The 22,477-nt window shown below is 37.0% G+C and overlaps 2 protein-coding genes and 1 long non-coding RNA gene across 7 annotated transcripts in view; 1 reads left to right on the top strand and 2 right to left on the bottom strand.

Moving 5' to 3' along the window:
• Positions 1–343: 343 nt before the first annotated feature.
• On the bottom strand, positions 344–3,212 carry LOC124164514 (centrin-3-like). 4 transcript variants are annotated; one of them, XR_006866053.1, is made up of 4 exons: positions 2,961–3,203; positions 2,570–2,817; positions 2,054–2,245; positions 344–758 (listed from the first exon to the last, which is right to left on the bottom strand). XR_006866053.1 is itself a non-coding variant. In XM_046541861.1 (4 exons), exons 2-4 carry the CDS (start codon positions 2,813–2,815, stop codon positions 715–717), a joined length of 489 nt encoding a protein of 162 aa, XP_046397817.1. In that variant the 5' UTR covers positions 2,816–2,817; positions 2,897–3,212; the 3' UTR covers positions 344–714. The 4 variants fall into 4 exon arrangements, 3 of the variants coding, with proteins under 3 accessions (XP_046397817.1, XP_046397816.1, XP_046397818.1); XM_046541861.1 differs by having other exon boundaries at positions 2,054–2,248; positions 2,566–2,817; positions 2,897–3,212; XM_046541860.1 differs by having other exon boundaries at positions 2,054–2,248; positions 2,566–2,817.
• A 530-nt stretch (positions 3,213–3,742) lies between these two features.
• Positions 3,743–22,477, top strand: part of LOC124164513 (cdc42 homolog) — a 33,270-nt gene continuing 14,535 nt past the window's right edge. Inside the window, exons 1-3 of one of the 2 annotated variants that reach the window (XM_046541857.1) lie at positions 3,743–3,848; positions 5,983–6,187; positions 14,783–14,855. In XM_046541857.1, the coding sequence (XP_046397813.1) occupies positions 6,083–6,187; positions 14,783–14,855 (178 nt within the window). In that variant the 5' untranslated portion in view covers positions 3,743–3,848; positions 5,983–6,082. Of the gene's footprint in view, positions 3,849–3,913; positions 4,212–5,982; positions 6,188–14,782; positions 14,856–22,477 lie in introns of those variants that run through there. The other variant, XM_046541858.1, reaches the window with a different exon arrangement.
• Positions 19,767–22,211, bottom strand: LOC124164515. The gene is made up of 3 exons (XR_006866054.1): positions 21,970–22,211; positions 21,703–21,884; positions 19,767–19,877 (listed from the first exon to the last, which is right to left on the bottom strand). It is a non-coding gene; the product is annotated as an uncharacterized LOC124164515 (long non-coding RNA).

The following is a 22,477-nucleotide window of genomic DNA, read 5'->3' as shown; positions in this document are numbered from 1 at the left end:
ATGAAGAGTGTTATTCCATGTAACATATATATATATATATTAAACAAAATTCCTGAGGAAGAGCCACATGATTAGAAGTAAATGAAATAACAACGAAAGGTGAAGTACTTTGTCTTACACTAATGCTTATTGTTATTAGCTGCTTCTGGACCATGGTTATATCTACTCACTCTTCCCATTTTACACAGAAAAACTTTACTTCCTCCCCACTACATCAAATCAAACTCCCTCATAAATTGAGTTCTCAAATGAAGTGAAGCAAATTTTAGAGATAAGATTTTAGGTTAGATTTAACAACTTAACTAGATAAGAGACTGTGACCCAGGAAATAAAATTACCAAGATGTTTCCTTTATTTTTATTTACAACACACAATATGATTCAGCATGTCACAGACAATGTATTGGCAAAAATTATATAAATACATAATTTCACTTTCATGGAAAAGAGCAATAATTGGAAGTAACTTATTTACACAATGCCACCATTCTTACCAAAGCTAGTATTTTGCTGAGGCAGGCACCTAAGGCTACACATTTGGGGAAATAAAAGATGATAGCCAGAAATCATAATAGTGCACATGAAATAGCCAAACTAACTGATGAGTATTCCAACCACAAGGTTACCTCATGTTACCAAACGTTATGAAACAAATGAGGCTCACAGAAACAGAGGTTTATTGGGCAGGTTTTTTGTAATCCCAGCGGCAGACTCCTCAGTCAGCATCCAACATTATGGCCAGAAATTCTTGCTCATTAACTGAAAGCAAAAATGAAACTTTAGTTAACTATAGTTAGCCAAATGCTGAACACCTGAGGTAAATAAAAAAAGACCTGTAATATGTGTTATCTGCAAAGAACTCATAGTTTGACATGTCTGCTACCTCAGTGTCAAGAATCATCATGGAATAACACTCTTCATTTATTGCAAGGAGTATTATTTTTCATCAAAATTAAAAATGCTAATCAATTTACATCTAAAACATTATTCATCAACATAGCAATTTCTGAATTGAGCAATTCAGTATTTGATGCAGTCTCTGACAAATATAAGTCAAAATAAAAAAAAAAAAAAAATACACATCCTTTGTATATCTGGAAGTACACAACCAATTTAAAAGACAAAAATAAATGTAGGAATGAATTTTAATACAAAATTATGGCAAAATGTGCAGTTGTAAGTTATGTGCATCGATACACAAGTTTTATCCTAATAATGACCGAGTATTATTATTATTACACCATCTCTCTCTAAAAAAACACAAGTAAATGACTTTTTGGTGCTGTCTGGGCCAGTGGCGTAGTCAGGAATTTCGTTCGGGGGGGTTCAAAACCAGGGGGGGAAATTAAAAAAAAAACAGGGTACTAAGAAATGGGTTTTAAACTTATTTTAACACTTTATAATAGAAAAAACTTCCATTTGTTAAAGAAATATTTTTTAAATTCACGATTTTTCAATGTTTTATTTTCTTTTATGAAGGAAAATGATTGTGTTTTTACATTGGGGGGGGGGGGGGGGCTTGGACCCCCTTGGCTACGCCACTGGTCTGGGCAATGTAAAGGTAAGTAAACACATAATAGAAGAATCATTATTTATTTACCGAGGAAGCAAATTTATCTTACCATACAAAAAAGGTTTTCAACAATGAGGTTAGATACTGTTTATATCTGACCATGAAGCTCAATATCCAATATTCAGTGGGCGTAACCAGGAATATGCTGTGGGGTGGACTCCCCCAGGCAAGGGGATCCAGGGGTAATTGCTGAATACTAATCGGTGACTTAAGTCACCGGTTAGTATTCAGTGACTTGTTTCACTGTAGTGATATTAATAATTGATCTTTAATTTTATATGCCAAAACCAGACCATAGTTTTAAATAATGTTTTTATTCCTCTGAGACTTGGGGGGCGGGGGGGATATACTACCCTCACCACCCATGGGTGATGAGGGTAGTATATGCATATATTGGGGGGGGAGGGGGTGAGGGGAATACTATAGTTACACCACTGCCGATATTCATGACATTAAAATAAATTGGCTCTGTTATACTGACTTTTCTCATCTCGATCATGATCAAACTCCAATATCATGCCATGCATTTCTTCCTCAGTCAGATTTTCGTTAATTGCCTGGGCAGCTTTTCGGAGTTGTGGGACAGCTATACCATCAGAACTTTCATCAAGGAAAAGACGGTAAGCATACTTCATCTCATCCACTGGATCTCGTTGGGCGGTCATGTCAGCCACTGCTAATTTAAACAATAATATGTAATATTGGCCAAAGTTAACAAACGCTAATATCCGATTTAATCATATATGATGTCACATGTTCAATAACGAATGCACATCATTATCTCAATCATACCAATTCGGGAGACTCCTAACACAAAATTTCACACTGCAGCAATAGAAGCCATACAGCAGTAGATATATTATGGAGATAGCTAATGATCATCAACTCGAGTTACCGGCTTTCAACATAAACGATATATTAAACAGTGGGCATAAGCTGCTCATTGGAATGTTGTAGGTACATGCGGTATCAAGGCATTACCACCATACTTACGCACATCATTAAAATCTCTGCGGCTAATTTTTCTTCCATTGGGCTTATCATAAGCTTCTAGGATCTTTTTGACTCCTTCTTTTCTTATTGGAAACCCCAAGGCACGTATTGCCGCTTTGAGCTCATAGTAATCAACAAATCCATCCTCATTGCAATCGAAAACGCTGAAAGCGTCGTCGATAATTTTTTTACTTTCCTCAGAAAGTACATTCAATTTTCGACTCTTAGGGCTTGCTTTCATCGAGGCCATTGCTAAAATGAGGGAAGAAAACATGTAGATAACCTATTGCGGGATAAACATTGAAGCCACAAATATATGCACTATCTATACTCGTGTTTATCACTTGAGTGAACAATAGCGAAAAAAACTGTTCAAACTAAATTTCCAACGGCACCTCTTCAAACGGAGTGATGGAAACACCTCTTAACAAAACGCGTGGGCATGGAACAACAAAACGTAAGTCAACGATAATCATCAATAATCACGATGAATGCCCCACACACCCAATACTCTCACATTTGCTGTGACGTTTGTTTTCATTTGTGTGCAACGGAGTTAACCACTGGTAGGCAACCAGACGAACGAGACCAAACAAAACAACACTGCGCCGACTGCGCCCTCCAGCTGCTCCGTGGGGAAAAGAGGGGAAGGACCGGAAAGATAAAAGCGTTTACTAGGCTTTTCAAGAGTTGTGTGTGGAAGTGTGTTGTAAGTTTCGCACGTTGTAGTTACGTGATTGTTCGGGCATTTTTCTCTATTAAAAGCAATACATGTATTCCTCATTTTATAATTAGAAGGTAATACTGGCGAAGTTAAGGGAGTATAACAATTGCGGAGACAAAAATTAAAATTATTTTCAGGAATCACGGTGAAACATTTAATAAAAAATTATACAAAAGAACGCGCTAATACTTTCGAATGCGACAAAAGTATTTGTAATATTGAGAATAAAACTTATCTCTCTTTCTCCGACGATCGTTGCTGCAAGAAGGTTATTAAAATTGCCAAAGAATTGTATCTCGTATGGAAGAGCTTGACATTTCCTTCGTGACAGAGATGCCTATGCATATTTTTCATTTATTTCACATCAATTCATACTCATTCACAAGTCCGTGGTTATTAAATAATAACATTAATAATATATCCATTAACCATATGTCCTTTCGCGGCATAAGGTGATTTTCGCCTCCAGGTTTTCCTGTTGTTACTTTAAGATTTGGCCACCAGAGTGTGTGGAGTGATCATTGTGAGGAGTCAGAGAGGAGTTGACGCCCTTTGTTCCGTGAGTATTTAATTTAATTTCTACTGCACACTACTGAGACGTAACAGGTTTTTGGGGTTGTTTTCCTTTTCCTGAGTACGCAAGGCGATGATTATTCACCTATGGATTCCGTTTCTAGCAATACTGCTGGAAATCACCTATAATGCGGATTTCCGGAATAGGAGATCAACAGAAATCAAAATGGCCTCCACACCCTTTGCTTTCGTTATAGTGAAGTTTTTCCATTGAGTTAGTGAAGGGAGCCTTTTTATTGACTGTAGACGCGAGAATGCATTTTCAGTCGTCTATTGCATGTCGTGCAAGGGAATGGTGTTGACTCTACTCGGTACTGCTTCGTCTGACATGAAGTATTTTGATTATACAGTGAGTGAATCATAGTTTGATGGTAAAATCGGTGATTTTATAGTGTTTCGGCCTCATGCCACTTGATGCTTTGCAGTTGTGAAATCACAGGTGATAATGCTTAAGGAAATCGTATGAATGTAATGGAATAACCAGAGATTAAATCGTTTTGGGAAGGGCGAGGTTTCAAATGGCATTGTGGGAATTCCTTTCTGAGAAATTGCCGGAGGAACAGTACTAGCTGAATTTACATAAATATATTTAGTCCAACAGCGTATTGTGATGTGTACGTAGGATTCAGCGATTTTGGTATCGTTTCCATTCGAATTTTTCTCGTACTGCCGCATTGCAGCTAAGGGTTAAGACAGCTATTTGATTGTTTCGTTACACTTTCCACGGATTTCCTGCACGAAATATTGATAATTTTCGGCCTTAATCAGGTGTTAAGGTTGCCATCAACACTGCCAATGTCAGAGCGTTCTTAAAGTCAGTGATAGGATCATGTCAATTACTGAGCTATCATGGACTCTCTGCATCCTCCGTGGCATATTCTTGATCCAGCAAATATCTCTTGTTAGGGTGTGTATGAAATAAAGTTTTTTTTCTGGATTTGCAGTGTCGCGTATCGTTTATATCGAAATCTTTGATTTTTGTCTTTGTTACTTTTTTGCACATACCCATCAAACGTCCGCGTGTGGGTTAGTGGCACCTGAAAGGCATAAATAAAAAAAGGATACTTATGCGTGCTAAGCAAACTCGTTCTAGGAATTTATTTCTTATGGTGTTGACTTTTCCTTAATCTTGAATGTGCAATAATCATGTTATCATTTTTATTATCCAACGTTGTTAAGTACGTTTTATCTAGCTCTCTTCTCAACTCTCCTCTCGGTTTATTGTTCTCATTATTCTCTATTACCTTCTTCAATGGCAGCAACATTATTTTTTCTTATAAAATCACATATGCTACTTACTAATACACTACACAGCTTCTATATAGAGTTATGAATTTTTGAATGAAGTAATTGTACTAAAGACACTTGAATTGGGCAAGCATCTCGAGGTTCTAGTCTATTTGAGTTACTTATGTTTTTTTCTCGTATTCACTGTTGCTGCACACTTTATGTAATCTTTATTTATGTTCTATTTCATCATCAATTGCTTTATATCTATTGTCTATTTCATTTCGGTTTGGGTTATTGTATCATTTTCTATTCGCAGTCATTATGGGAAACCTCACTCAGACGTTATTATCGTTTACAATACAAAAGTAATCGGAGAGGGAAATGAATGGCCCTAGATCATGGTTTTTACATCAAAGATATCGAAGTTAAGCTGTGACCTTGATGGTCTCAGAAATCATGAAGGAAAACATGTCTGTTTTTAATGGATGTAGTTAAGCTTTGAAGTGTGTTATATCTATTAATTACTTTCTATCTATCGTGCATTAAGTAAGGCGTCATAAGGCAAAGCAGGATTATTGTGTTAAAATATGAAATCTGCAGCATCAAAAATACTGCAATCGTTATGGTTTTAGCTGATATATGTTTTAGCTGGCATCTTGTGAAGTGTGTCTTTTGGGGGGTTGATATTTTCATTTTGAAATAACCTAGGTTAAATATTAATGGTCAATTTAAAATCTTAATATTTTGAGTAAAAATATTGCGTGTGCTGCTCAGAATCCAGATTGGTTCACACATATGCGTAATATTCCTGCTACGTTTAGAGGTTCTATGGATAAGGAGTATGTGTGTTTTTAAATGTTGTGTTGAAATGTTTCTGTTGCTCTGCACAGGCTTCCAGTTAGCAACTTTGAACTTCCTGTGGTGTGGAGAGAGATCCTTTTGGATTTTCTGTGTCGGATTCTTCACTGTTAGTCCTGCAAGAAAGTAAATATGCAGACGATCAAGTGTGTTGTTGTTGGCGATGGAGCTGTTGGTAAAACGTGCCTCCTCATCTCCTACACCACCAATAAGTTCCCATCGGAGTATGTCCCCACGGTGAGTTGGATTTCATTGCATCCTTTTCATTGCCAAAGCTCGTTTCCCTATTCATTTCGTGACTTAGCTGTGGAAGTTCTCATGTTAAGGGAAATAATTTGTGAGCTTTGTGCTAAAGAACATCGTGGGTAGTGACTGTTGAGGTTTGGAAAGTAAGGCCTGTGCTCGGTAAAACGAGTGCTCAGACTGTCCAAATAATTGCTGGTCATATGAAAAAATTGTTTAGTTATATTACACCGAAAAAGGAATTATTGATCAATTTCAATGAACATCATCAGTGTGATGTATCAAATGCTCAATATCACTAATCATGATAAACATCTAGGTGTTTATTAAACATGCTATCACTAAACCTTTTCCACTCGGGTGTCGAGTGACACTCGACATGGCCTAGCTCACTACCAACTCGCGAGTGTCACTCGACACACGCTATTTTCCATTATTTTAATCTGTTCCATTCTCATTTTATTTGTATATAAATGAATATACATTTTTGATAACCTACAGCTTCATTGGGCAATAAGTGTAGAGTATAAATTGCAATATATTTCAGAATATCATATTTTATTTACACCATCAGCCATGGGGATTCTTGGCCATGGAGAGCCTCGGTTCTAATTTTTGTACACACGTTGATCATTCTCTTTATCCTTCAAATCGCTGAGAAATATCCCGAAAAACAAGTATATTTGTTTTAGTACATAATTGTCAATGTTATTTATACCAATATCATATATCGGAATGTGTGCCTTCCTCTACTTTGTTGTATTTTTTATTCATCTATCAATTGTATCGGATCTCTTACTATCATATATTTCGGAGCAAGCCACATGTGTACATAAGGTGTGATATTGACACAAAGTACAAAAGGTTATCGTTCTTCGGAGTGCTGGCGAGCTTTGCTAAATCAGATTTTTTTTAATTACGTACCCCCCTGAGCGGAGATGAAATAGATACTTTTTTTTTGCCTGCATATTATTCCGAGAGCACACCGAATACGATACGCTCGCTGCTTGAATGACTCATTTCTATTTCTTGATTATTTTGTGTACATTTTGCACATTTGTTTCGTTACTATTTCAACACACTCCCTTTATGACACCTTATAAATGGGAACTAAATCCAGCATGGAGGTAGTCGTTTGTAGTTCCTATCCCAGAATTCAAGTTGGCCATGGAAAAGTTCAGCAAATTTGTTGATGAAATTCTTTGTGAGAACAGTGACAATGAGTTTTACTGTGGAAGTGAAGATATATCCGGAAGTACCGTATTTCTCCGAATATAGTCCCCCCCCCTAATTTTGAGGCTTCAGTTTCTGGAAAAGTTAAAAAAATGCGTTTGAATATAGTCCCCCCCCCTTTACTATTACCAGAGGCATTTTTGAAAAAAAAGGGGGGACTATGTTCAGGCATATACGGTAGTTCTAGTGATGAAGGTGGATTATCCAACAGTCATAAATCTACACAAGTTGAACCTGTTGTTGGTCCTAGTAAACCTGCAAATAGGAGGAATCTCTGATTTCATCAGCAGGAACTGACATAAAGTGACAGTGATAGTGACACCCAAGTTGCACATAAAAAACGTAAAAAGCTACAAAGAATTGTTTGTTCTAGTGACAGTGTGGATGAGTGGGAAAGCGATGACCTTGACATTCAAAGTGAAAAACTAATGCGAAAATGGAAAGATGTCAATGTGAATGACCAATTTCCGAAAAGGTATCCCTTCTCCACTGGACAAGTGTGCGTTGGTCCACAGGTAGTGACTGTGTGAAGCCCATTCAATTTTTTCAGTTGTTTTTTACAGAAGCCTTGATAGAAAGTATCGCCTGTGAGACAAATATCTATGCACAGAGTAAACTTCAAAATAGGATACTAGCCAAGAGATCAACTTGGAATAGTTTCTAAAAAATGAAAAAGCTGGTATAAATGATACAAGAACCAGAAAAGAGGCTCCTCTTCAGGTCAGTTCATATTTGAATTACTTAGATATGAAGTTCAGAGAGAAATTCTGTACAGGACGCGAGATAGTCATTGATGAGTCTGTTGTGGGTTTGAAGGGCAAGGTGCGCTTCATCACGTACAACCCCAAAAAACCCACCAAATGGGGAATTCGTATCTATGTCCTCGCAGATTCCCGATGTGGCTACATCTATTATTTTGTTCCTTACTTCAATTCTGTTACATCTGACTCCCTTGCTAGATCTGATCTACCATTTACTTCAAAAATTGTACTAGAACTTTATGGCAGATTGAAGCAATCTCTTCCTGAAGCTCAGGGATTTCTTGCCTTTATTGACCGGTTCTACACAAGCGCAACTCTTACTAAAGAGTTGCTAAAATATAAGTGCCACTTGACAGGGACTCTTGATGCCTAACAGGAAAGACAGCCCAGCCCTAATAAAAAATCCCAGGCATATAAAAGGAGAGCTGGTTGCCTATAGAGACAGGGACACATTACTCCTCTCATGGAAGGACAAAAGAGTGGTTACATTTCTAAGCACCTGGGACGCTTCTGAAACGGAGGTAGTGGAAAGGAGGGTTCGAGGTAGTGCTGAAATTCAGAGAGTAGTCAAGCCGAAAGTTGTTGTGAACTACACCAAATTAATGGGTGGCGTGGACACCGCTGATCACTATACAAGTACCTATTGTTTTATTAGAAAGACATTGAAATGGTGGCGAAAGCTATTTTTCTGGGGCTTAGAAGTTAGTGCAGTTAATTCGTACATTTAATACAAAGAGTGCAACAAACAAAAGGTGGAAAGTGTATTTCGCATGTAAAATTCTTTATGGAGTTAGTTGCAGAACTTGTTGGAGATTTCAGGATGGGTGGTACAACTCCCAGGGCCCGACCAAAACCATCAGACCCTCTACAAAGGTTGAATGGAAAACTTCATATCATCATGCCACATTCTGAAAAAAAAACAAGGACTGTGTAGTTTGTTCAAAAGGAAACATTAGCGGAGGAAGAAGAGAGACAATTTACTTTTGTGAAACATGTGAAAACCACCCAGGGCTTCATGTGGGGGAATGATTTGGAAGGTATCACTGTTTGGAAAAATTTAGAGATTAATGAATATATGATGCTTATTTCTCAATCTGAAAGCCTAATTTGTCAAATAAACCCTTTATTTTAGAGAAATATAAAACTTTATCATAAGATATTCTCATTCTTAAATTCAGGGGCATTTAAAAATAAAATTCCAAATAGGCTTCTGGTATACGGGCTGAAAAATTCCGAGTGCAAAGGGTTAAGTTTCTACTTCATTAGGAGAACAATGCATGAGCAGTTTCAATAAGCATACAGCTCTCTACAAATTAATTCTTATGTCAAGAGGGAGATCTTCCCTCTAGTACTGTCTTTCTTCTGGACTTCCCCCATCTCCGGCTTAGGAGCTGCATAGCATTTATCCAAGAATCCCATGAAAAAGATATAGGTCCATTGGTCTTAGAAGAACATCCAGCTCTGTTGTAAGAAGATATTAGGAAGTAGATATTAAACTACATACAATAATCCACCATCAAATAAAACCATAAAACAGAATAATAAATTGCAAAAAAGACGAACTCAAGATTGATCATCGTGGGCACGTTCTTAAAGAAACTTAAAAAATGAAAGAGTCACTAACTTGATCCTAGCATAGACAAAAGAGCTGTTGCTTCAGCAAAGTTGTAATCACAAAAACAAATATAAAAAACACCTAAAAGCAAAAAAAGATGAACAAGTGCCATTGCAAGTGACAAATGATATTAGCCTGATATTGCAGTAACTCAGCAAATACTAATAAGAATATTTTGCCTCCACTTTCTAAGAGATTAAGGGACATGAATAGGCTATGGAGCAAGAAGAAACACATCCTGGGCATTGAAAGTAGTCAAGGTTCATGAATGACAATCAAATTATGCTTTAACAGCAATATTTTTATGACTGAGCACTTAATTTCTAAAATAAGATCTATTGAGGTGGATATCAACCCACCGACAGAGAAAGAAGTGGCCTTGAAGGACATCTCAGAGGGGGTAGCTGTTCTCTAACATTTACATGATCTGATCATGTCACAAGTTCAGTTATATTTTTAGAAATTATCATGCTTATTTTTAAAATTTCTCCAAGGCATTCATTTTACAATCACTAAACTATTCTTAAAATGCTTTAGATTTTAGAAAATATTATCTGAACATTTTGAAATTTTAAGACTAACACCCACAACATGAATAATGCTAGTGGAGGCTGGAAACATGAATTTAAGTCAGGGCACTTGGAGGCAGTTACACTTTTATGTGACTCATTAAAATAATATCAACAGAATATAAGTATCTAAAATGTATCACTGACCAGGGTCTACTACATTCTCACATGCAAGTAGATAGATGTGGAAATTCTTACTGTCTGAAAACTATCAACAGCTATCAATATAAAATTGGTTGTTTCATTATATAGTAATATAAGTAAATATGTATAATTTTCATGCTTAATAAATTGAAGAAAAGTATTGGAAGACTTCGGGGGGAATTATTATGTAAAAAATAACCTATGGAATTTTAACGACAGACTACTTTTCCCTACAACTATTCTTATTCAATGCCTAACTCAGATTGCATGGCATTTGTTCTTGAAGTGGGAATTTCTGCAGAAGGCAATATGCGTTGAATTAGATAAGATAGTTTCCGGAGAGAAAATTCAAGCGTAGAAGAGATCAGAAATATTTAAATATGCATCTAAGCTACTACTATGAGGGTTTACGTACGTAATAACACCTATCTCTACACATCACAAAAAATATGCCAAATTCACCTTTCCATTCAAAGCGATTATACAGTATAAAATATGAGCATATAAAGTACACAAAATGTAGGTGGAATTTTTAAAGAGAAATTGTTCCATAACACACTAGAAGCAACTTAACTGTCCAAAAACTGTACACAGTATCTGCATTAACTTGCACCATGCAATAGGAGATCATCAATGCAATGTCTAAGCTAAGCCACAAGAGATGATATTGGATATAATCAGAAAAATTAAACACCACAGAAAACGGATCAGAAAAGAGGGAATTCTAAGCAATTATTTTCCAAAAATAAACTTATAAATAGGATTTAAAAAATTATTTCTGGTCCACAGAGCAGAGGAAAAAGTTCGAGCTACAATTAATGAAGCATGTTAAAAGAATGGTGCTAATAATGGTCATCTCTAATAATCATAATAGCTTTTTGCTCGCTAATTGAAATATTGCCTGGAATTTCTTTCAAAACATGCGACGCAATTGTAAGGCCAGTATAAATTAACAATTTTACATTTTGGATTTTAGAGAGAAATTCCACAAATTGTAGAAAATAAAATTCATTTGCCAATGCTTGATTGAGAACCACAAATCCCTAAACATATGTTATGATTTTTAACTAGCTCTAGTTTAAAGTATAACGTTATAATGTTGAATTTTGGAGGCTTAGAGTGCTATGCATATATCTACTGTAAATGGACCTAAAATCTGAACACAAAGTGTTCAACGAAGCACGAAATTCACCCACATCTCATGCCTTGTACGACGAATAGGTACTTACCAGAATTTTTGTACCATTATTTCAATGCACAGAAATTTTCACCAGCAAAGGTACGTCGAGATGAAAAGAGGTGAAAAAAGAAATGTTATTTTTTTAATTTCTTACTTCACTGTTAATAGTAACCAGCTATAAATATGTAATATCGCTCAAGATAAAATTCAATTGTATAAGGTAAGGTGGGGTAAGTGCGACCCCTAAATAGCATACATCAACTTTAACTAGCTTAGGAAAATTTTCTAGGCTAGCTAAAAACAGGAGATTCAATGTCTAATATGTATGTGAATCACTGAAAATAATAATTTGATTAAAAATCCTCTCTCTGTAAAGTGGTAATTTTTATAAATTTTTACTTACAATCTTGTAGAGGGATCGCACTTACCCCGTACATGGGGCAAGTGCGTCCCACGGCTGATGTGCAATATATTTATACATTACGCGGCACATGGTGTAAGTGCGATTTGCCCAGAAATTCAGCTGTACATTGCTTTTTAAAGTACCAAATTATGTTTAACCATTCTTGAGAAAACTTTTATCTTAGGTAATGTAAGTAGATTTTTTTTTTTCGCGTTTTTTGGTTAATTATGGCACAGTAAGGAATTGTTGTTCAATGTGTTTTTTTAATGATAGTAACAGTATTCAACTGTTAAACATTAATTCAAAAGTGTATTTAAAATATCTAGTGTGCATAAAAGCTGAATATATAATAAAAAATAAAAAAAATTAGAAATCTTGCACATGACAACAAATCTGAATCCAAACTAGATTGTAATGAACAAAGAATTTCTTCTCTAATGTAATTTACGTTATTAATATAAAAAAGCAAAATGAAGAAAAACTCATGGTCTTCAACCAATTGAACATTGAATATTTATTTGTTTATTTTAAGTTTTACCCCGAGAAAGATAGGCAAAACGTTAACTTTCCTTGATGGCCGACAGAGGGCTTCGGTAATATTTTCACAACATCTTCCCTGTGTCTGTGCCCATCTGGAAGGGTAAAGGCGACGTCGCAGAATGCTCCAACTACCGCCCGATCCGGCTTTTATGCCACGCCATGAAAATATTCGAAAGAGTGATTGATGCTAGGCTCAGACACATTGTTCACATCACACCCAACCAGTGTGGATTTGTATAGGGGAGTGGCTCAACAGACGCAATACACGCAGCTAGGCTGATCTTGGAGAGGCACCGAGAGAAGAACAAGCCATTGCATATATCTTTCCTTGATCTGGAGAAGGCCTTCGATCGCGTGCCACACGACCTTATCTGGCATGCCCTCAGATCTCACGACGTCCCTGAAGTCTACGTGTCATGGGTGAAGCTTCTCTACACCAACGTCACCAGCTCCGTCCGTTGCCCATCAGGAATATCACCGCCTTTCCCAATCACTGTTGGCGTCCACCAAGGATCGGCCCCCTCTCCGCTCCTTTTCATCCTGTGCATGGACTTACTTACGGCCTGTCTCCAAGAATCACATCCTTGGTCACTACTGTTCGCCGATGATGTCTTCCTTGCCAGCACCACCAGACCCGAATTACAGCAGCGAACTCAACTATGGAAGGTACGACTCGACAACTATGGGCTGCGATTAAACACCAAGAAGACTGAGTACATGGAGTGTGGACCTCAAACCGATGGCACGATAAGCATCGACGGCGAGGACATTGAAAAGGTCGAGAAGTTTAAATATTTGGGCTCTGTCATCAGCAACGATGGAAGCACAACTGCCAACACACGAGCTCGAATTAATGCAACATGGCTGAAATGGCGCCAAGTGACTGGCGTATTGTGCGACCGTCGAATGCCATAACGATTCAGGGCCAAAGTATACAAGACCGTTGTCCGCCCAGTGGCCCTATATGGAGCAGAATGTTGGCCAGCCAAAGCAAATCAAGAACAGGCCATGCATGTCATGGAAATGAGGATGCTGCGATGGATCCTAGGCATCTCCCGCCTGGATCACATCAGGAATGAAGACATTCGGAAAAGAATGGGAGTTGCACTGATCGCAGACAAGATGCGGGAGGCTCGATTATGGTGGTGTGGGCATGTGGTGCGTAGTGATGAGAACTCCGTGGCCAAAACAGCAATGTGGCTGAGTACTGAAGGACGCCGACCACGAGGACGACCAAAGATGCGCTGGCTCGACAAAATTAAGGCGGACATGAAGACCATCAACGCCACGCCAGTAGAAGCCCTGGATCGAGCCAAGTGGAGAAGACTTTGCAGAACAGTGGACCCTGCAATAGCGCGGGACAAACGCTAGGAAGAAGAATAAGAAGATATCTTCCCTAGGTATTTTGCTGGAATCCTCATTCCGTGGACAGGTGAAACTTAATTCAGTTCCAAAAAATATCTTCAAAAAGAAAACCACGGCATCACCTTATTCATTAATCTCCAGAATTTTCCCTACATAGTGAGCAACTGACTTTTTGCTGCTGAATCTAGCCAGAATCCAATCTTCACTGTGAATGTTAGTCACCGAATTTGTTGAGCTTTTTCGACTCATGCTATCTTGTTTCAGGCATTAATACCATGTCGTCTACATCCTCCTCGTCAGAAGACATGATATCCAATGCCCTATCATAATAAATCAACAAACTGAAGTAAGCTATCTTTATCAGATAAACCTTCAGAATAAGAGTTAATGAGAGGACTAATTAAAAGACCTAGTTTTATAAACTTCGGTGTTTTGCAACATTTATTTAAGAAAGTTTAACGCAAGAACTGTTAGTCAGAAACTAAAAATTCAATCCATACTTCAACCTCGTAGCCTGGGGTAAGTGCGACAGGGGGTCGCACTTACCCCAGGCTACCCCAGGCCCTATATTATAGTCCTTACACCTAATGAGGTGGCTTAAATGGTAGTTTTTAGAGGTATGAAGTGCCATGGCTTTTTCACTCTACTCTCTGTCAGGGGGCTAACCTCTTATCCATTCCTCACAAAGGTGGAAGGTTCATGATTCATATACCAGATGTGTTCAGCCCAATATATAATGGTGAAACTGACATGTTATTGTTCCATCTCTACAATTACAGGTTTTTGATAATTATGCAGTGACTGTAATGATTGGTGGGGAGCCCTACACCCTAGGACTCTTTGACACAGCCGGTAAGTGCACTTCCCTGTTGTGCGTGGCCAGTCGCTGCTCAGCTGTTAAATCTTTGTCTCTCTCAGACTTCTCTTTATATTCCAATTTTGCTTAAGGAAGCCACAGTAGGACCTTGTCAGATTGTTTTCTTTAATTTGTTGATGAAAACCATAATCCTTCTGCTTATCTTACTCAGCATAAATGATAAGAGTGAATAATTTTAGCCATTATATTAGATATCCTATAGTGGGACTGAACTTCTTATTTCTGCTTTCCTTTGTTGCAAAAATTTGATCATGCTTAATAATCAATTCCAAGTAGTAACTTGATCAGTTGCTGGATTGCACTCAAAAGCATTCTTGCCTCCTTAATGTACCAAATGTGGTTGAAGGAACACTGTGCTAATGACGAAAATTGTATAAAGACATCTTTAAGGTAGTTTGAGCGAAAAATCAATCATCATAGAATTCTATGATTTTTATCTCATTGTAAAGAAAAAGTCTTGATCTTTCCAGTGATATCATAATATACACCCCTTACCGGGCTAAATTCAGAGATATTTGTGAGCAAAGAGAAGCTGATTTACATGGCATAGATAGGAGCCATGCGCTTTGGCGACAGTATTTATTTAAAAAGAATTATTTCCCGTTCATAGAAATCGACGAAAAACTACCTGAGTGTAGTAAATTTCATTTATGAATTTTTGGTTGCATTAAAATTAAAGGTCACCGGTAGTATAATTAAAATATAAAAGAAAAACTTTTCGTCGAACAGGCATTTCCTGCAGACGACCGGATGCCGGAAGATTTGGCTTGGCAACGCTGCTTTAGAATTAAACGTAAACAAACATGATCGCATACAAGGAATAATTGGAAAAGGAATAACTGGATATAATTGATTCCGTAAGAGTTTAGTGTACTGACTTTCCATATTGTCGCAGTAAATTCCAAGTACAAAAATTACTTCGTGGTGGACATTGGGAAGTGAAATATGAGATTCGCGATTCCTGATACTATTTGGGTTTCTGTAAACTTCGAATGAAGAGATTTCTTATGTGTACGTAAATATTATTTGGCATGCTTTGGGAGGAAAGATATTACCGATTCTACGCATACTAAAGGTGTCTGCGTATTTACTTTCACAAGTACGATTCTCCATCCGCATTAATGAACTTGCTATTTGTGATGAAATCGAGTGGCTCAAACCATCTTTTAGGTATGAGCCGTGCGTGAAACCTATTGAACAACGTTAACAGGTAGTTATTGACAAGTACTTTTCATATTTAAGTCAACGCAGTCCGAACCTTACATAAACGAAAGGACAGGATTCATGGCAAGATATTATGAGTGTAGTCATGCGTTTACACTTAAGTCAAACAACACATTTCGTTTATGGTAAAATTCTGTTGAATCATCTCCCTTTTGGAAATCAGAATTCATCCCACAATGCATAAAACCTACTAAATCTTGTTGCCTTAACCGAATTTGAGGAAACCTATCGAAAAAATGAATGTATAACCAGCCCTCCGAATATATTAACATTGGTCGACATCGATTTTAAATTACCTATGAATGCAGAGCTGACTACTAACCACGAAGCAATCAAACGAATCTAATCTTTAGATAGAACGTAACCGAAGTATAAATTAATCTTCCAATAACAGTCATATTGAGTCTCAAAGGAAGTGCATCTTGCCATTTCCTTACAACAAGAACTTGCCCTTAGGAACAAGAAATTCACACCAAATGGACTTCTGCTTACATCATTACAGAGATACTAAAAGCTAAAAAATCACAATATTGTGCTTCAACCACTAAAATCTCCATAACACTATTCTAAATGAAGCTTGCCATTCACCTTGATGCCTACTGCAATACCCCTTACCTTTAGTTAAACTGGATACAATTTCAATATTCTGCTTTTCATCTCAAGGCCCTATTCTGGAAATATATGCACATAGTTCCCGAAGTCATTGTAAGAGCAAAAGATATAATACGAAAGGGATAAATATGTTACCAATGTTAGCTATGTAAGCTGATTTTGATTGTGATTAACTTCAGGAGCCAATAGCATTGAACATGGAGACCACCAGATTTGCCTTAACCTTATTTCTACATAATATGGAGAAGCTGGTGGACATTTTCAGGTTAATTTTATATATAAAGATATTTATATACATAGAGTGGAACACAATGTCTTTCAGTAATTAGATGGCAATTAGTTAAACAGTACTTTAAAATAACTTTCACCGATGCAAATAATAATAAAATCCTTGCTACCCTTTTAACAACAATCCCTTGGGAGGGACAGCATAATTTTCTTGCCAATCAAGGTGCGCAAAGAAATTGATCAGCCCTATCGACAAAATCCCACTAACAATTCAGGAGGGAGTTTCTAAAGAGTCATTCTCACTCAAAGGCATTGACGCATTAACCAGTATACAAGATAATCACCCAAAAGAAAACATGGAAAAATTGCCCAATATTATGTCACGCAAACCTTTAGACCCTTGCAGCAAACCTGAAGATACTAGTTAAAATACACCCATGTCTCGTATAGCGCAAGGGATGCGTTCCTTGGGGTCTTTGCGCTATACGAATTTGCGTTATACGAGAGCGTTTTAACATTGGGAAGATAGGGATGCGTTCCTGGTAGCATAGGTCTTGGGTATTGAATTTCCTCTAAAACATCCATATTCCCATAAAAAGCCTTAGAAAACATTATTTATATAAATTTTTATAGTTTAAAACATCTTTAAAGATAGTATGCACGCATTCAAAGACTTTTATTCACGTTAAAAAAAATTCTTACGTGCTTTTGAAATTCCCTCCTGTCGTGCAGGTAGGCTAACATCTGCTATCTCAGGGGATCGTAATGCGTTGATCGGCAGTTGACGATTTTTCAAACTTGTCTAAAAACAACTATTGTGTCACCCAGGCCCTTTTGTCGCTCATCGAAATGACATGAAAATGCTACTTTGAATGCCATTTCATAGCTAGCGGAGTTAATGAATGATAAATCATTTTAATTTGAAGTCCTCCGAGTCATTATAGCAACTACGTGAAACAGTCTTTAAATGCCTTGAAACCTGACCCAGGTTTTCCTTCCCTGAAAATGAATGAACGAGATTGCATTCTTTTCCAAAACAATATCGTCTCGTCAACACTAAAAACTGGTTGAGGGGGAAAGGAGCCACTTTCAATCACAGCTTGGAGTTCATCAGAAAATGTTGCGGTGACTGCGCTATCAACACTTGCAGATTCACCTGATATCGCCGCACTGAAAATACCTGCTTGCCGTTTAAATTCTGGAACCAATCGGAGCTTTCACTAAATGTCTCGGAGCGATTACCACTCTCGTCTTTTTGTACTGATTCACTATGAACTTTCCGTATGTGTAGACCGCTTGGTTGAAGTTGGTGCGGCTGAGGTCACTGATGTTTTAACTTCGTCTTTATTCAGAATAAGGCATCGTGCGTTTAAACTTCCGCGCAATATCGCTTTGACGCTCTCCATTTTCAAAGCAATTGACCTCTTTCAATTCCTCTTCTAGGTTTATAGTTTTTCTTGATAAATTCTTGATTTTTCTACACGCATTCCTATTTTTTGGCATATTCTCTTGGTGTTTACTCTGCATGGCTCTATCTATATCACCTTCTACTGCTGAACTGTATTCCTGAGACGCAGAAGGCCTACGACTGCGGGGAGGGAACGAAGCCATTGTGTTTGAGACTCTATAGCGGACCCTTCTATGTGTTGATGCTATTCATGCGCCACTCGGCCACCGCTTCATTTCTCCCCCGTGAATACCGATGACCTTGAAGGCTTTAGCGTAGACTCTCTACCTGGAAGTCAATCGCCCGATAACCTATGACGGCAAAAATACGTCTCAAACCGTATTGCTGAAAAAAAATCATTTCCACTAGCCCCACGCTTAATTAACGATCTAAATTATTTATTATCATTCTGTTAAGGAGACGAGATAAATTACATCGGTAGGCCGGCTATCTGGACCCAATGACGAGTTATACTTTTGGTCATTGCACAGCAATGGATTTCGATTAATATATAAACAAAAAAGAAGAGTTGAGGCAAGCAATAATATTAATATGCGTAAAATGATAGAAATTTCGTGTGTACTTAGCGCAAGTTCACGTTTTATCACGAGAGCGTTTAAGATTTTTGATTAGGCTACACTGCGTTGCAATGTTTCCCCGAGGAACGAATTTGCGCTATATCGAAATTGCGCTAATCGAAATTGCGCTATACGAGACATGGGTGTACTCAGAAGACACCTGTTACCACAAGCCAGAGGACGTGGGGAGAATCTTAAAGAAGCTAAAAAATCTCTAATAGACTTTACAGTATGACCATTGCTACTATGTACATTTAAACCATGCTATACATAAGGCATAAGATAATTTATCAGTCTTACTCTTTTTTATTTTCTCTTTTTATTTATCATCTTATTTATTTATCGTACTCTTTAAGTTTTCTCAACTCCTCAAAATATTTACTAATAGCCTCAATAGACTTGTGAAACTCTATTCTCCTTTGGATGGTAACATGGGGCTTACCATTGATACTCTCTCCCATGTGGACTTAATCTTATTCCCTCAATTCCACATATACTGAGTATTTCACCAGCTTCTCCATATTAATGCCAGCTGTAGCCATTTGGGAAATCATTAAGCTTGAAATAACACTCCACAGGGTTTGTAACATTGCCACCTTCTGTGTCTTCTACACATTGCACAGATAGTCCTGCATACATCATACGCATGTAATTTTTTGGAGTGGTAATCAATGACAGACCCATGCCCTGTGAATGTAAAAAGAAAGACATTTTAACTTTTAACATAATAAAGAGGAACAATTTACGCATAATTTATTTCCCAGAAAATATAATGGAATTTACCAGATTAACTGTCGTATGATTACCCATTGCCTTTCTTCTGCCATCCATAATCATAAGAGGCAATGATATCTACCTCAGCTCCATCATTGCACAACATAGGAGACTCTTCACTGGGAGTCATGCCACTGAAATAAATTATGTATACTGAATGAGGGGCCACATATTAATTAGCCAATGCACTGCACTTAGATTTCTGTGACTGGGTGGAATTAAAACTAAGGAATAGAAATAGTATGATAACATTGGAGGTAGGGATGAGTCGATTCCAAATGTCGATTCTCGATTCCACCGATTCTCGGGCACGGAATCGGAATCGAGAATCGATCGCCTAAAGTCGATTCTAGGTAATCTACCCCTTTTCTAGTCGATATCTAGGTAAGGTAATCTACCCCTTAACTTATGATGTTCTTGATTCAACATTAGGGAGGACATTGTATATGTGTCAGACACTTATACCCTATCATTGGTTAATGTGACACAAATACATTTTGCCACTTTGGAACTCATTAGCCTAACTAGAACATTAATCAGTATGTGTAATGAAGTATTACTAAAATTATAAATTGCAATATTTCCACTGAGTTTTATTATGACAAAACGCGTTTCATTGCTACAAACAACATTATCAATTGTTATTTTCATAATAAAACTCAGTGGAAATATTGCAATGTCTTTTTAATTGTACTAATATTAAAGACCACCATATTGTGCCCAACATCATACCAGATATAGTGAAGTAGATTGTAATTATGATAAATGTAGGAAAGCAACCACAATCATGACAGAACCATCAAGAACAACAGGGAGATGATGTCGATGGATAGGAACATTTTCCTGCAATATTATTTCCACTAGTAAAATATGATTATATGCAATTCTTTTAGAAAGATAAGTTCAATGTGATCATTAGCATTCACTCAATGCAACATTAGGAATTTGAAATGAATAAGGGTTTGCAATTAGTATGTACAGCCTTGACTTTTAAAAAATTAACGACAGAGAAAACATTTCTTCACATTGCATAAAAAAACAGGTTGTGAGAGAAGGATGAACATCATAAGTGGAAAGGGTATGGCCACGGAAACAAAGCTGATTGAATTATAACTAATACTCCTCTTCTGGCAAGCACATGCTGTTAGAGGAGACAGGTAATCCCTTTAAGAAATCAAGAAAACGTTTTTGATCAACGAAAAATATTGAAAGTCTTAGATAAATAAGTAGCATGTAAAATTATGACATTGAATAATAGTTGCAACACTGAGCACACCAGTAAAAGGGCTGTGCTGAGTACTTAACCTCTTTAAGAAACAATGACAAAGGAATAATAATCAAGGAGAAATTAGATTGTCTTCAATTGCTGAATAAATACTTAAGATATGGATACTATAGTTGAAAATATATTTTAGATATACTTCTAATCCTATGACCTGATAACAGATCACCATAATTAATCAACTTATAATCCACATTAACACAATCCAGCAATTATTGATTTTCTATGTTAAAAACAGCAAATCTGTGGTAATTCTCTGGTTCTAAATATCAAACACTTTATATAGCTCACATCACCAAATTCCAGTCAACAGTCACTTAATCAATAATGATTTCATCCAAAGGAACCAATAACAAATTACATTGAAGGACAATAAAAAATTAAATGAAACTAATTTAAAATTACACTTGAACAAAGTAATCATCAAAAAAATCAAAGCCTCTGCATTTCCAAAATTTAGTTTATATATTGGACCTACTACTGGTAATGTTCTTGGAATGCAATGTACATGGAAATAAAAAGCACACCGACTGAATATTTCCAAGAGATATGAAAGAACGTAATGCAACCACAAGGCACATTTAAAAAAAATGAATTAACATTCACATTGGGTTTCGGGGGACCAATAACGCTACTACTTATAGTCTCATTTTTTAAACTGATGCGGTGAAACTTACGGTGTTAAGGCCAAAGTGAGAAGCTTCTCCACCTCCACAGCTTCCGTACTCGATTGCATCTTCAACCTTTGACCCCACAGATCGCTCCTACCTTTTCCAAGTGGAATTGGCGACAGACGGAATAATTATGGTTGCCAAAACCCGATTAATTTGCTCATTCCCAACACATGACAGGACGCACACTATAAATGAAATAAAAATTTATTTTCAGCTAATAACATACTTCCATTCTTAAATTCGCAATGAGTTATTTACTAGAGCACTTACCTATATTCACTGAACGTTCGAGAAGAACTCATCTGTCCCTTCGTAAATTCCTTCTTCCGCACAAACCGCTTTACTAGTGGATGACTTCATCGTTAAAGCAGAGAAGGCTGAAAAACTGGCATATTTCACTAAAAAGTTAGAGAAATACTCGACTTTCTAAAGTATATTTCAACACCGAAATCTCTGCACTCCTGTAACGCTTCAAGCCATTCACTTGTTTCTCTGAATTTGGCTAGTTGAGAGTCGCACCAACCTAAGAAATTTGACGTTGTTGCCAAGTCGAACGTCTCTTTGACATATGTCATTTCTTGCGATACAATGCTTTAAAATAGCTTTCTAATATAAGTAACCCTTATAGTTTTATGTTTGAACATTTCAGATGCCAGGATATCGTACTCCAAGTCGGGATTAAGCCCATACTATATTAAGGAAACTTAGTATTATATTACTAAAAGTACCGTTGGTACCTTTGGTAATAAGTCAAGATAGAGTTTAAAATACGTATATT

The sequence above is a fragment of the Ischnura elegans genome, chromosome 8 (genome assembly GCF_921293095.1).
Source record: "Ischnura elegans chromosome 8, ioIscEleg1.1, whole genome shotgun sequence".
NCBI lineage: Eukaryota > Metazoa > Arthropoda > Insecta > Odonata > Coenagrionidae > Ischnura > Ischnura elegans.
This window is presented reverse-complemented; position numbering and strand designations above follow the sequence as displayed.